Raw genomic sequence first — 16,540 nt, forward strand, 5'->3', positions numbered from 1 at the left:
TATATATATATATATATATATATATATATATATATATAATAATAATAATAATAATAATAATATTAGGAATTTTCATCAATGAGTTCATGAACCTTGGTTCTTTTCCCTAAAACTATATATATATAAAGTTGTAGTATATTGTCAACTTAATGTGACAACCCCAATAAGGGAACACACTACTGCCGTTTAGCACTAGGAAGCTGGACCGCTTCCTGTCGGCCTTGACACAATTACTGTGTCCTTAAGTTTGCAAGGGGGAGACAAGCTCCTCCACCCAGCCTAGCCAGCATTCAGGGACATGTTTCTGAGTCTTTGCTCGTCATCAGCCTGAAGTAGCTTGCCAGCTGGATAGAGAGGCCTGTTTCGCCTTCAGTGAATAAACTTCACTATGATTTATATAAGTTTGCGAACTTGGAACCATGTGTTTGGGAAACAAGCTTCTTAACCACACAGCCTTGCTCACACCTATGTAACATATATATTCAGAATGAGTTTGATAAAAACTTTAATACAAGTTTTACTCATTTGTTACTTATTCATTCTCCATTCTGAAGTTGCTCATGTCCCACCAGAATATTGTCACACCTCCCTGGTGGAGCATATACTTCACCTTCAGGAAGATTGACTGAGTGTTGTGAAATATATGGACATATACAAATCTTGTGGTACCATGTATAGGAATGTAAACAATGTGGTAAACAGGAAGAAGTAAACAACTAGCAGTAGGTATTTATAGGTAGACAACCAAAAGTAAACATAGACAACAAAATAGATTTAAACACCTGCAGATTAATATAAAGTTGTAAATACTGTAAAAGGTAACCATTAGTAGTGGAAGGTAAGTATTTAAAGGTGTACATAATGCTAAAAGTAATTAACTCTTTAGCATTTAAACCATCCATATCTGGCCAAAAATAATCTACCTGTTTTATGTTCAAACTAGTCAGGTTTGTTCTCTCACAGTTATCCTATGATGTCATTCTAAAAATAAATAATTACACAATCGAAATTTCAAAGCTATGAAATCTTAGTCCTATTCTTAGTTTCTCCTGTTCCTAACAGAACATCGGGCGATGAGTTGCCTCCACTGAGTATGATCTGCTGCAGCTGTTTTTGCATTAGTTCAGGTCAATTACAGTTCCCATAAGTTCTTGCAGAGAGTACTGTGCTAGTTTTAGGGCTATTTCCCTCTCCCCTGTTTGTTCCCAGCTGGTGTCCATGTCAATGTAGTGTGAGGCAGCCTGTGTTCTGATAGCTGTACTGTTTTCCAGCTACTGGAGCACAAGCTATGAAATGATACTTGATTAATTCAAAACAATGTGAATAATAAATAAGCATTACATTTGACAGAGTAACCTGAATGCTAAAGGGTTAAAGTAGTTTATGTAAAAACATTGATGAATACCCAATGTTAAAGATTGTTTTTAATTTAGGCACAAAAGTAGTAATTTTAGGATGAGGTGATTAGTTAGTTAAATTGACCCTAGTACTTCACTGCTATTTTATATTATCAATCCCAGAGAGATGAAAGGTAAAGTTAACCTTGGTGGCTTTTGAACTCAGATGATAAAGAACTGGAACAAATATTGCAAAGCAATTTTTCTGATTCTCTAACAATTCGGCCAACCCACCACCTTATCTAATATCAAATGTTGAAGTAAATAGTAATAAACATAATAATAAATATACAAACGAATGAACAATGGGGGTGGGGTAGGGGACATCTAGGGGTAAACATTGAGAAGTTTATATAACATTAAAGATAAACAGCAAATAGACAGGTAAACCATAAACAGGTAAACTAATAGAAATAGCAAATGCATGAACAAACAAAGATACTCATTGAAAGATAAATTCTGAAAGAGTTTAAACAGAGCTGAAGGAAGGAAAATGATCGTCCTAATGCTAGTGGCAAAAAATAAATAAAAAAACTAATAAGTAGAATTCCCCTCCCCTCCAAGAAAAAAAACAAAACAAGAAATAAAAAATTCATAATAAATTCTTTTGTTTCATTTGCTTCAGCTTATCTTCTGCAAAGTAAACGTGTGATTTATGTAGTATTGTTGTTATAGGGCTGATTATGCTAGTAAAATTCGATCAATAAATGAATAAAACAAAAAACTACAATGAATGAAGCAGTCTTCCACAGAAGCCATGTAAATGGAGCAAGTAACTGAATGTAACTGACAAACACGAATGTATGAATATATTAGCTAAATGTTGTTTTCATTTGACTAGACATTAAATCAACTTATTTTTGCAGTGGAAAAGTGTATAAGCATGTGATTGAATAAATCCTAACATATTGAATGCCAGTGTGCTGCTGGCAGTAAATTGATGGTAAATCAATCATTTGGAAGAAGTAAAGGCAAAATTGTATGCCTGCAAGATTTGTTTAAATGAGATATATTTAATGAGGTACTAATCTTAATAATAATAATAATAATAACACTAATACTACTAATAATAATAATAAATGAGAAAGAAACCAAACTATGCTGGATCATAGATATAGCATGCCCAGCTGACAAGGTATGCGATAAGGAAGAAAGAAAAGTTGATAGGTATGACAGGTTAGCTTGGGAGGTAAAGCAGTTGTGGTCGATGAAAAGGTGGTAGTGGTACCAATAATTGTTGGAGCCCTAGGAATAGTGAGTAAAAATCTCGAGAAGTACATGGAACAAATAGGCAATAAGGGTGGAGCACTTGCAGAAAACAGCACTGCTTGGAACCGCTCGAATACTCCGGAAAGTACTCGAAAAATAAGAGGTATAAGATGAGGAGAGCTGTGTGAAGCAGTGTCACTCCCAAACATTGGAAGGAACCTGTGGTACAGGGAGACCCAGGAATACACGGGATGAGGTGGTGAAGCATGACCTTCGAACGTTGGGCCTCACAGAGGCAATGACGAATGACCGAGACCTCTGGAGATATGTTGCGACTGAGAAGACCTGGCAAGTAAAGTGAGATCATAGCCATAGCCTACACCAGTGTCACATAACCAGTTCACTTAAAAAAGTACATTTGGATTGTCAGGCAACATGCTGTGCTTGAGGAGACCTATTGAGTCAAGCACATCAAAATCAAAATCAAAATCAAATCAAATCACAATCAAATGGAAATTGTAGTTGTGGCTGATGCCAGTGCCGCCTGACTGGCTCCCATGCTGGTGGCATGCAATAAGCACCATTCATGAGTTGGTTGTTGCCAGTGCTGCCTGACTGGCTCCTTGTGTTGGTGGCACATAAAAAGCACCATCTGAACATGGTCGATGTCAGCCCCCTCACCCCGACTGGCTCCTGTGCCAGTGACATGTAAAAACCACCAACTGAACGTGGCTGATGCCAGTGCCTTCTGACTGGCTCCCATGCTGGTGGCACGTAAAAAGTACCATCTGAATATGGTCGATGCCCAACCCCCTCACTCTGTCTGGCTCCTGTGCCGGTGGCATGTAGAAAGCACCCACTACACTTTCGGAGTGGTTGGCATTAGGAAGGGCATCCAGCTGTAGAAACACTGCCAGATCAGATTGGAGCCTGGTGTAGCCTCCTGGCTTGCCAGACCCCAGTCAAACCATCCAACCCATGCCAGCATGGAAAACGGACGTTAAACGATGATGATAATAGGTTTGTGGCTTCAATAACAGAACTGAAGGTATGCCTAAAATGTCAGTACTATTATAGACTTAAACCCTGAGTAACACTTGTCAGCTAACAAAACGCTTGCTACTGTAGAAGTGTTGTCAATAGTCAATAGTGAATCTTTCCATGCTGTGACAAAAGTAAATGCATACTTACACACACACACACACACACATTTGAGTGGTATGGGCTGTTAAAAATGTAATGGCTATATTTTGTTTTTGTATTTCAGCTGCATGATTCTTGATGTGAACTCATGCGTTGAAACATATATTGCGTCTTGAAAGGGTCATTATATCAATAAAATACACATCTTCTAAGGTGGTGAGCTGGCAGAAATGTTAGTACCTGGGAAAAATGCTTACTGGTATTTTGTCTGTCTTTATGTTCTGAGTTCAAATTCCACCAAGGTCGACTTTGCCTTTCATCCTTTCAGGGTCCATAAATTAAGTACCATTTGAGTACTGGAGTCGATCTAATTGACTGGCCCCCTCCCCCAAAATTTCGGGCTTTGTACCAAGAGTAGAAAAGAATATACACATATTCTGATTCCATTTCACTTTTCTGTTTTATTATTATCAGCCAATTTTTTACTCTTTTTTACTCTTTTATTTGTTTCAGTCATTTGACTGTGGCCATGCTGGAGCACCACCTTTAGTCGAACAAATTGACCCCAGGACTTATTTTTTGTAAGCTTAGTACTTATTCTATCGGTCACTTTAGCTGAACCATTAGGTTACGGGGACATAAACACAATAGCATCAGTTGTCAAGCGATGGTGGTGGTGGTGGGGGGACAAACACAGACACACACACATACACACACACACACGCACACACAATACACACACACACAGACACGTGCACACACACACATATATATATATATTGATTGGTTAAACAATTAACCAATAATAATAAAAGAAGTGAAATAGAACCAGTTTGTGTGTTTATTATTGGCATAATGACCCTCCTGGGAAACAACAAAAGAAGAGGATATATCTGTAGAGAAACTGATAACAAACTGTGGATCCCTAACTGTTCCATACTTTGTCAAATAATGTATTGACTTGACTATTTGTGACTCCTTTAAGTAAACCAAAATAGATTTTAGATGGAATTGAAACTATATTATATTTGGGACACTAGAGGATAATTGCTTATTCTCTGGTACTTGCCTGTATTGGTTTCTTTAAGGTTAGACACAAAGCTGTTTTGTGGAAGAGCAATTCAGATGTTATGAAGCAAATGTTCCTCCACTATTTTTGACATTCATGCTTTTTTTTTTAGAATATATTCATGACTTCATCTGAGGATTGAAACCGTTTTATGGTATCAGCTTTCTGGAAGGTTGCCTTTTGCCTCTTCCGTTACATTATTCACCAACTACCCTAACATACTAACCAGCAACAATATTAATACAACTTAGCATTATTATTAGTGTATCTGTCACATCTATATATGTATTTTGGCAAGCTTCATAGCACAAAATTCCAGCACACTGAATCTGCAACCTAGTTCCAGAGTTCCACTTCTCTGCTGCAGCTATTTTTTTAAATATTGTCATTGATGTCATTGGAACAAGCATGAATGTCACATTTATAATTTCACCTTACACATTTAAGGGCAATGGCTCTATACAAAAAAGGACATAGAACAGAGGGGACCCTTTAAATCCTGTCGCAGATAATCTCTTTAGTGCTGGTGGTGCAATAAAAAAAAAACCTGGTCCATACGACAAAGAGGTTAATAGTTGGAAGAGCATCCAGCTGTAAAAGTCATGCCAAAAATAAACACGACAACAACAATGATTAGCAGTTTCCTCTGTTGCTGTTTGTATGTGATTAAATGACAAAGAACTATTACAAGTGGTAAGATGCTGAGAAACTTGACTAATCTAAACTAGCATGGGAAAATGAACACACAAATCCTACTGCGTTCAAATTCCAGTGAGTCCCTTTCAGGGTTGATTAAAAAAAGTGCCTATTTAGAGTAGTGGATTAGTGGAATTCTTAGAATATTGGACTGGGTGTTTGTGTATTGCAATGTTGGAAGGTCTTCATGCGATGGTGGGCTGGGTTTCATTTAATATTGTGTTATGTTGCTTAGTCATTCTTTATTTCTTGTAGTATGCCGAATGACTTATCTGCCCCATGTGTAATTGAAACAATCCTGACTAGATAATTAATACGATATTTGTTTTGTGTGTGTGTGTGTGTGTGTGCGTGTACATGTGTGTGCATATGTGTGTAACTATATATATATGTGTATATATATATATATATATATATATATATATATATATATTGGTATGTGTGAGGGTGGGTGGTTCAATGATTCTGGGACTAGGTGGCATGCAGTGTTCTTGGGGAAGGTACTTTGTTTTCTGTTGTTCAGATCTATTCAAATGAAGCAAGTACCAGCCAGGTGCTGGTGTAGCCCTCTCTCATTCTAGCTGTTACATCCTGAACATTCTACTGCCTTAAAAGCAGGAAACCTGGCAGTGTGTCTATGTCTGCTCACAATTATGTGTACGTATATATCCATGCATCTGTCTATCTGTCAGCCTGTCTATCTATATACACCATCATCATCATCAACATTTAACATCTGTTTTTCATGTTGGCATGGGTTAGATGGCATGACAGGAACTGACAAAGCCAGGGGGCTGCACCAGGTTCCATAGTCTGTTGAGACATGGTTTCTATGGCTGGATACTCTTCCTAGTGCCAACCACTTTACAAAGTGTACTGGGTGCTTTTATGTGATACCATCACCAGTGCTTTTTATGTGATACCAGCACCTACATCAATGCTTTCTCTTAGAAAGCATCTTGGTTTTAGGATCTATTCTGTTATGATGAACGGGTCTTCTTGAGTACAGTAATGCACCACATATCTTGGTCCTCTGTCATCTCCTTTGTAAGGCTCAGCATTTTGATATCAGCCTTCCTGGGTCTCCCTCTTCCACAACTTCCTTCCACTTTAAGTGATTGGCACTTCTTGTTCTCATCCATTCGCATAACATGACCATACCAGTGCAGTCTCCTCTCTTGCATACTGCATATAATTCCGCTTATGTCTAACTTCTCTCTCAATACACCAATATTTTGTGGCACTTGTACACTGACATTGCACATCCAGTAGAGCATACCAGCTTCATTCATCTCTGGCCTTTGTATGCCATCCACATTCAGATCTTACATCTTACTACCATGTAGCATCACCGTTTACGCACATGCATCATGCAGTACTTATCTTTATCATTATTATTAGTGCTAGTGAGAAGTGAAAACTATCAAATAAGTAAATTTATCTTATGTATAAATAACTCTAACAGACCTTTAAAAGAATGTTGTGCAGCAATATTGAAATATTAGAGAAAAATATATTTAGTAAGATATCATCTGATATCATGCATGCTTTTGCAATAAAATAATCAATCTATTAATTTGCAACATATCAATCTGAATTTTAATCAGGTAAAGCAATCCTTTTTTATTTATACTTGTTTCATTTATTTAGCTGATTTAATATTTTAATATCCATTTCTTCACTAGAATGAGTAAGATGGATGCAAAAATGTTGATATTTATATACATAGATTGTTGAAGTGTGTGTGTGCGTGTGCATGTGTGTGTGTGTATACATATATATATATATATATATATATATATATATATATATATTTGTAAATATGTAGAACAGAATTAGCAGAGTACCAGGCTGAGAGATTTGAAAATTTAGCCAGTTTATATTATTTCTTACATGTACTTCATGTATCTGTGCTAAGGACAAGAAAAGAGGGAAGCTTGTGTGTATACTCACCTAACGATATCACAACCAAGTAGCTTTTCCTCATTCTCTTGTTGGCTGAGCATCTTAGAGAACACAGCTTCATTACCAATACAGACGCCATTTTCATTTGATCCACTCTCAGCTCCCCACATCCAAGATGGTTTTGTTATGATAATTGAATAAGTTCTTGCTGCCTGATCGACTTTGGTATAGGTACACTGCAAGGAAACACAGATGAAAATTCCAGTGATATTTTGTATTTTAACATTGAAAGTTACATTGCAAATGACTTTTGTAATTATTTTTGTTAGACATTTTCTGCAAATTGTGTTTATGATATTTTAAATCTTCCAAAATTTTTTCTAGTCTCACAAGCAACAATCACAGATTCCCAATGTCTTTGTTGTCTGGATAATTAGAAGTAACAGAAGTATTTGATATAGACACAAAATGATATTAACATATCATACACATATGTATGTAGGTGTATATACACACATACAGATATATCATTATTATTATTATTATTATTATTATTATTATTATTATTAGTAGTAGTAGTAGTAGTAGTAGTAGTAGTAGCAGCAGCAGTAGTAGTAGGTAGTGGTGGTGGTTGTGGTTGTTGTTACCATTGTGGTTGTCTCATATTCTGAGAAAGATGGTTCTGCAATCTTTTGCTGAACGACCTGCACAAATGAATATTTTATAGTGATTGAATATTTGTGCTGTATATTACCTTATTCCTTCCATGAAATCGATGTTGCCTGGACAGGTGCACAATGTGATCACACAGCAACATGAGATGAAGTGTTTTACTCAAGAACATAATGCACCACCCGGTCAAGGAATTGAAACCACGATCTCTTGATCATGAGTGAAACACCCTAACCACTAGGTCATGCATCTTCATTATGGCTTATATTGTAACATAGTCTCTTGGGTCCAAGAAAGAGGGTTCTGCAATGGTTTATAGTGATCAAATGTTTGTTCTGCATATTAGCACACTCCCTGTACAGGTGTAAGGTGTGCCACATGTGAGATGTTGTAGCAATCGCAGAACAACATGTGATGAAGTGTTTTTACTCAAGAACACAACAAACTATCCAGTCCAGAAACTATATTCCCTAAATCATGAGTGTAACACCCTAACCAGTTGGCCATATAACCTGCTATATATACACACATACACACATACATATATACTAGCTGGTATACCTGGTAATTCCCGGAGAGAAGGATGATCTGTTGAAACGCCTTATTACTCTGATATAAGAAAGCAATTTATAACTGCCAAGAACGCAATTTAACTGCCACAAAAGGTGTATTTTCCGTCACAGAAAGGTACAAAAAGCTGTCAGTTAGAGGAGGGAAAAATTGTTGGAGGTTGGCGAGTGAGGTTTTTGGAGGTTGGCGAGAAAGATTGCCGGAGGTTGGTGAGGGAGGTTGGCAGAGATTGGTGGAGGCTGGCGAGAGGCAAAGACATTATTCTGCTTAGCAAAGGCATCTGGGAAATGTATAACTGCTGTCATTCACAGAAAAACTATTGTTTTACCGTGAGAAAAGCGCTGTTGTAGTGTTAAGTGAAATTTGGCAATCAAGGATTGAATCCACACTATGCCTGCATGAAGCCACTACAAATACATTGTGGAATAAAAAATATATCTACTGTCATGGAAAAAGTGTAACTGTAACAATGCAGAATTATCGGAGTAATGGGCATTCAAAACAGTATGTATGTATAGAAATGCATGCATGAAGTCTTTAATGTTTAAGATTCAAATTAAGGAAGTGCAATAATAATGTTTAGCAGTTCAAAACTGTGAGTAATGAAATGCAAAATTATGTTGGCTGATCGTAAGAATCAAATATTGATCACTTCGCTAAAATCTGCAGGTGGGATGGATTATTTCCCATGGGTTGTTTAAATAAAATATTAGTAATATGTTGTAAATAGAGGGAAGGGCCCTATTATCGATTTTTTTCAACAATCTAAGTATGTCAGGATGTTTCCAGACATGAGTTCTACTCATGTGTCAAATAAATTATAAAAATGATATTGTCTGCAAAAAATCAATATTCAAAAAATCCATATTCAAAGTAATCGAACATAAAAAATGAAATGGATTATTTCCCTTGAGTGTTTAAAAAATATTGTACAGGTGCTATGGGTTATTTCCCTTGGGTATTTTTAAAAAAATTAGTTATATGAGGTAAATATAAAGGTCCCTTCCATGGGCCGTATTATCGATTTTTTTCAACAATCTAAGTATGTCATGAGGTTTCTGGGTACGAGTTCTACTCACGCATCAAGTTTCATCAAAATCAATAAAACGATGTAGGAGGAGTCAGCTAGCAACGCCACAAATGAACACATACCGATTTTCCACATATGTAGTATACACACACACACACACACACACACACACACATACACACACACACACACACACACACACACACACACACACACACACACACACACACACACACATATATATACATATACATATATATATATTGTTGTGTCTGGGGAGAGTTCTTTTAGTGCCTTATTATTTAATACACTCACCGGTAAAGTTTCCACTCATTTACTTATTTATTTTAGGAAAAATAAATAAGTAAATGAGTGGAAACTTTACTGGTGCGCGTGTTAAATAATAATAATGCACGAAAAGAGAATCACTCTCCCCAGACACAACAAAATATGCTTCAACACACGAACACACATAGAGAATCGTGCAAACCAAATCTCAAAACGAAATATATATACATATATATATATATATATATATATATATATATATATATATATATATATATATATATATATATCAGAGTAAGCACATAAATTTGAAACAAGGTGGAAAAAATAGTACTCAAATACTGGATATAGAGTAATATGCTTTATTAATAAAGTATATATATATATATATATATATATATATATGAACTGTCTGAGAAAGCTATTGAAAATTACCTGATAAGACAAGGTCCCAGACATGGAAGTCCTCTCTCAAGCTGGTCTGCCAAGCATTTACACACTACTGAGGAGAGTGAAGGTCAAGTGGGCAGGACACCTTGTTTGAATGTCTGACACAATACTACCCAAAAGACCCATCTTCTCTCCATGTGATGTCCTTGGTTACAGTGACCAGATGAACATTATTATATATATATATATATATAGTAAGACAGGCAGGATATGATATGTGGTAGATAACAGATTTCTCAGAGTAAAAGGGGGAAACATCTCGTTGAGGAATGTTCAGAGTTTTATACTGCTACCAAATCTAATTCAAACTAATTGAAAATTCCTCTTCAAATGATGTCAAATTTATTTATCCTGAAAAGATCACATCAATAATGCTTAAATTGCTGCATATAAATATGCAACAATATGCAATTCTTGCAATCGAAACCCGTGCTGGATTTTTATTCTAACTGGAAATAAACAATAAGTTTGAATGTTCAAATTCTTCATTCTCCCCATTTAATTATGTAATATTTAAATAAGGAAAAGCAATAGAAAACTCACAAGTAATTACTCACAATCATCTTTTATTTCCTGTCTTACAAGTGTTCAATGTGGCCACCACCAGCAGCACAGGCAACATCAATGGGATAAGAGAATTCCTCCCTGACACGTATCAGCATATTGTGATCCACTGAGTTGATCGCTGTTGTTATTCGATGTTTAAGGTCATTACGGTTAGTGGGTAGTGGTGGAACATAAACACAATCTTTTACATATCCCCACAAGAAAAAATCACAACAGCAATCAACTCAGTGGATCATGATATACCGATATGCATCTGGGAGGAATTCTCTTATTGCATTGATGTGGCCCATGCTGCAGGTGGTGGCCACACTGAACACTTGTAAGACAGAAAATAAAAGTTGATTGTGAGTAAATACTTGTGACTCAGCTGGAGTCTTCTATTGCTTTTCCTTATTAAAATATTGCGTAATGAAATCGGTCCATTCTTTTTGAATAACCCTCTTTTACTCTTTTATTTGTTTCAGTCCTTTGACTGTGGCCATGCTGGAGCAGCACCTTTAGTTGAGCAAATCAATCCCAGGATTTATTCTTTGTAAGCCTAGTACTTATTCTATCAGTCTCTTTTGCTGAACCGCTAAGTTATGGGGACAAACACAGACACACACACACACACATATGTATATATATATATATATGATGGGCTTCTTCAGTTTCTGTCTCCAAAATCCACTCACAAGGCTTTGGTCAGCCCAAAGCTACAGTGGAAGACTCTTGCCCAAGATGCCACGCAGTGGGACTGAACCTGAAACCATGTGGTTCGTAAGCAAGCTACTTACCACACAGCCACTCCTATGCCTATATATATATATATATATATATATATATATATATATATATATATATATATATATATATATATATATATATATATATATATATCATCATCATCATCGTTTAACGTCCGCTTTCCATGCTAGCATGGGTTGGACGATTTGACTGAGGACTGGTGAAACCGGATGGCAACACCAGGCTCCAGTCTGATTTGGCAGAGTTTCTACAGCTGGATGCCCTTCCTAACGCCAACCACTCAGAGAGTGTAGTGGGTGCTTTTACGTGTCACCCGCACGAAAACGGCCAGGCTCGAAATGGTGTCTTTTATGTGCCACCCGCACAAGCCAGTCCAGGGACGCTGGCAACGATCTCGCTCGAAAATCCTACAGGAGCCAGTCAGGCGGTACTGGCAACGGCCACGCTCAAAATGGTGCATCTCATGTGCCACCCGCACAAGAACCAGTCCAGGGGCACTGGCAACGATCTTACTTGGCTTGCCGGGTCTTCTCACGCACAGCACATTTCCAAAGGTCTCGGTCAGTAGTCATCGCCTCGGTGAGGCCTAATGTACGAAGGTCTTGCCTCAAACCCTGTATATATATATATATATATATTCTTTTATTCTTTTACTTACTTCAGTCATTTAACTGCAGCCATGCTGGAGCACCACCTTTAATCGAACAAATCGATCCCAGGACTTATTCTTTTATAAGCCTAATATTTATTCTATTGTTCTTTTTGCCAAACCACTAAGTTACAGGGATGTAAACACACCAGCATTGGGACAAATACAGACAAACATATACACACACACACACACACACACACACACACACACACACACACACACACACACACACACATATATATATATATATATATATATGACAGGCTTCTTTCAGTTTCCGTCTACCAAATCACTCACAAGGCTTTGGTCGGCCCAAGGCTATAGTAGAAGACACTTGCCCAAGGTGCCATGCAGTGAGACTGAACCCAGAACCATGTGGTTGGCAAGCAAGCTACTTACCACACAGCACTCCTTTATATGTATATGAATTACACCTCTATGTGGTGATGTGGGGATCAGGCCGAGATTAACATGCGTCCCACACTTTTCACTCCTGACAGCTAACTTATTACTTTGGTTACTTTTCAATTCCCCTGAGTGTCATGTTATATCCCAACTCTTACTACCAATATGTTTCCACGGTTCATTTTTCTATATGCCCAATGACCTTAAATGTATCTATATGTACATGGGTGTGCTTTTTTTTTTTTTGGTGTCTATTTATGCAACTATAACTATATACATTACTGTGTTCACCTAACTCATTTCAGCTTTTTTTTTGTTGCACAATTTCTTCTTTCTGCCATTACCTTTAATTTACTTTCAGCATACATCTGCATACATGTATTGTTGTATGTGTTTATATGTACACTTCATATTATACCTTTATTTTACTATAATACAATGGTATTCCTTTGTAAAGAATTATGATTAAGTGTGTATATATCTGAACCTATATTTTCTTTTCTTATGCTTTTAGTTTATGCATGTGTGATGGGTATTCATGTATTTGGCCATATATATCTAAGAATATATATGTGCATATGTATATATTTATGAGTACCTATGCATATTTATATATGTACGTATCTATGCATGTATATTTGTTTGCCTATGTATATATGTGTATGCCTGTAGCTATATGTATATAATAATATGCTTTTTATGTGAATGTCTGCATAGTTTCTTTTTCTTGTGTGTATGTTTGTATGTGTGTGTGTGAGTTGTACTAGTATATTCATGTGTGTATACATACAAATAACCTACCACTGTCTCATTCCTTTATTCCTGTTTTTTGTTTGTTATCTTCCACTTCTTTCCTATTCCCTGTTTTTTTTTTCCACTCGTAAGAGCTTTTATTACTTATACCAATTCTAAACAATAAATATCCCAACTTTAGACATGCCAACTGTCCATTATTGCCACCACATATATATTAATGAAATTATAATCTACTGCAACCACTACAATAACTTGAATGTGCTGATAATTAATGAAACCACACCCTTGTCTACCTTACAAAGAAACAAACAAACAAAATATTTCTTTTACTGCCTCAGTCTGCTGTAACAGAGGTGCCATTTCCAGTTCACAGTTGTGTGTGCAATACTTAAAAAAGAGCTAATTTGATTACGTTACAGTAAGCTGTCAGTAAGGGCGATAAAATTTTAGTTCTCAGTTGGGTTATTTATGTTATTTATGATATGATACTAATGTCATTGAGAAAAACGTAAATGTTACAATTTTTCATCTTTCTCTTCTTTAAAATTATCAAACTCTATACCTTGATTCAAAATGGATATTTAAGTAAAATAATTTATAGTAATCCTAGTAGAGTAGAAGTAAGATCCCAGTAAAAACAGAAAAAGACCAGTCTAGTAAATATGAGCATTGTAGTTCACTTGAAGCATTGTAGTCCAGAAGTAGAAAATGAAAGAAAATATTTCGGGTGCAAAGGCCTATCTTCAGAAGGAAGCAGTCCAAGAAATGTATAATTACAAAATTGATGGATATATATATTTCTTGGACTGCTTCTTTGTGAAGAAACGCCTTTGTGCCTGAAATATAAAGGTTATTTTCTAAAACTTTTCACATTGTTAGAAGCTTTCTTTATTTCCCTTTTCTTTCATTTCCTACTGGTCAAGTGCTTTCGTTAATATGTGCACATTGTAAAGTGGTTGGTGTTAGGAAAGGCATCCAGCCATAGAAACCATCCCAAAACAGATGATGGAGTCCTTGGATCCATTAGATCCATTAGATCCAGTCAAACCATCCAACCCATACCTGTATAAAATATGGACATAAAATATTGGTGATGATGATGATATGTGGCTTATTGTTATCATAAACATTAGAACTTGTAATTTGCTCCTTATGGCTAATCTTATTGACCTCAAAGAAATGAAAAACAGTAAACTTTTTATGCTACCAAAAAGTAAGTTTGGTACATCGTTGGCCATTAATTCACCACCAATAAATCATTGTCTATACATCAAACAAAACCAGCATGTTGAATTTTAGTGTAATTTGATATTTGTTTAGCTTCAAATATTGCAAAATTCTGCCTATTTTTGACATATTGTTCAAATAATGCATTAAATATAAGGCCTTTCACCATGAAGCTTTTGAGAGAAATAATGTCTCTTAGCAAGCAAGGTTTTTATGAGATTGGAATTAGAGGGATGCTACACATTGTTACTTTGTTATTCAAAGCCTAATGAGAGCAGATTAGTAATATTTTCTCCTTTCATGAAAGTCAAACTCAAAACATCCTTCAACCCATTAATTTGTTGTATTATCCTATCCAGCTTCATATCAAGGAACTATTTTTGGTTATGATAGCGTTGGTATTTGTTATTCACTTTGCTATTTATTATTCACTCTTGTAGACAGGAAAGTTAAATATTCTGTTCAACAGAAGTATAAGCAGAATAGAGAATAATGGTTTATGTAGAGTACATAATATTCCATAAACCACACAGACACTATGCCAAACATTTAAAAATTTCAGCAAGAGAATGGTTAGAGTGAATTAGTTTCCCTCAAAGCTTTCTATTGGCCCAGCACATTAATGGTATTTACCACCTATTCATTACTCTTTCTAGTGCTTATAGCAGTGAAACAGTACCTTTTCCTGATACCTAATTACAGCTAGACAGACTGCATCTGCATTAAGTGTTTTGTTCAAGGGATACAACACAGCACTAGTAAGATAGTATGTATCATTAGCCCTTAAGTGGGTAAGGCTTTCGATGCATCAACTAAATTTACATTATCAATGACTAACACTAATTGTCTCAGAAGTACTATCAATGTTTTCTGTCTTTCTTTTCTAATATAAATCATATTTAAATGTAATCTTACTTATTAAATATTCTGTAGTACAGGGTATCATTCTTTTTATCAACCACTCATAGGGTTTGCATCACAGAGGCTGGAAAAAAACTTCAGTTTTCCATTTGTTATTTTATAAGATTCCATTCATAAATAAACAAATAAGTAGATAAATAGATAGATAAATAAATAAATGAATAAAAAACTAACAAAAAGACAAGAATTTGCATCAAATTCATTTAAATAGCAGTTCTTTACTTACTTGTACTTTACTATTTCTTGGATGGTCACAACCAGCAATATAGAGTACTTCCTGTACCTCTTCAGATGGTCTGTCAGAATTCTTACCAAATATGACACAGTTATCTAAACTGTTGGGTGGCAGCACAACAAAAGTATCACAAGACAGAGGTGGGCAGCTGTCTGCCAATGAAGCTAAACTTGTTGACATTTCTGTGAAATTTCTGTAACAGAAAGAAATAGAAATTTTGTTATAAGACATATGAATAAATAAATAAAAAAAAGATGTATTCTTGTTTTTAATTTGGTTTGGCTACATACTGTACATTATTTAAATAAGCGTTTTTTTTTTGTTTTCCATGCATGTGTGTGTGTGTGTGTGTGTTGATAAAAATACAAACAAACAAGCAAACATTTATACATATATACATTTACTATACTGTTGAGGGGTCAATTACTGACCAAATATAAACATATTCAAAGACCATTGAGAAAGAGATCACTTATGGACATTTGTTTTCAAGCCTGTATCTTCTCTAGAAGATTATAAATTTACATTTGTACCTATTATCATATATGTTACCAAATGTTTGAGTACCTCAAATTGTTAGCACAAGCATAACCAGGCTTAT

At 35.7% G+C, this 16,540-nt stretch overlaps 1 protein-coding gene across 6 annotated transcripts in view; it reads right to left on the reverse strand.

Moving 5' to 3' along the window:
- LOC106870766 (secernin-3) overlaps positions 1-16,540 on the reverse strand; it is a 277,131-nt gene that overhangs the window by 80,493 nt on the left and 180,098 nt on the right. For all 6 annotated transcript variants that reach the window (XR_016241846.1, XR_016241843.1, XM_089351980.1 and 3 more), the window contains 2 exons: positions 15,931-16,132; positions 7,468-7,655 (listed from right to left, as the gene is read on the reverse strand). Coding sequence is in view for 4 of the 6 variants with exons in the window: in XM_089351980.1 (XP_089208106.1) it covers positions 7,468-7,655; positions 15,931-16,119 (377 nt within the window). In the remaining 2 variants the exon portion in view is untranslated. The remainder of the gene's footprint in view (positions 1-7,467; positions 7,656-15,930; positions 16,133-16,540) is intronic.

This window comes from Octopus bimaculoides, chromosome 1 (genome assembly GCF_046866305.1).
Source record: "Octopus bimaculoides isolate indiv1 chromosome 1, ASM4686630v1, whole genome shotgun sequence".
In the NCBI taxonomy this organism is placed as follows: Eukaryota; Metazoa; Mollusca; class Cephalopoda; order Octopoda; family Octopodidae; genus Octopus; species Octopus bimaculoides.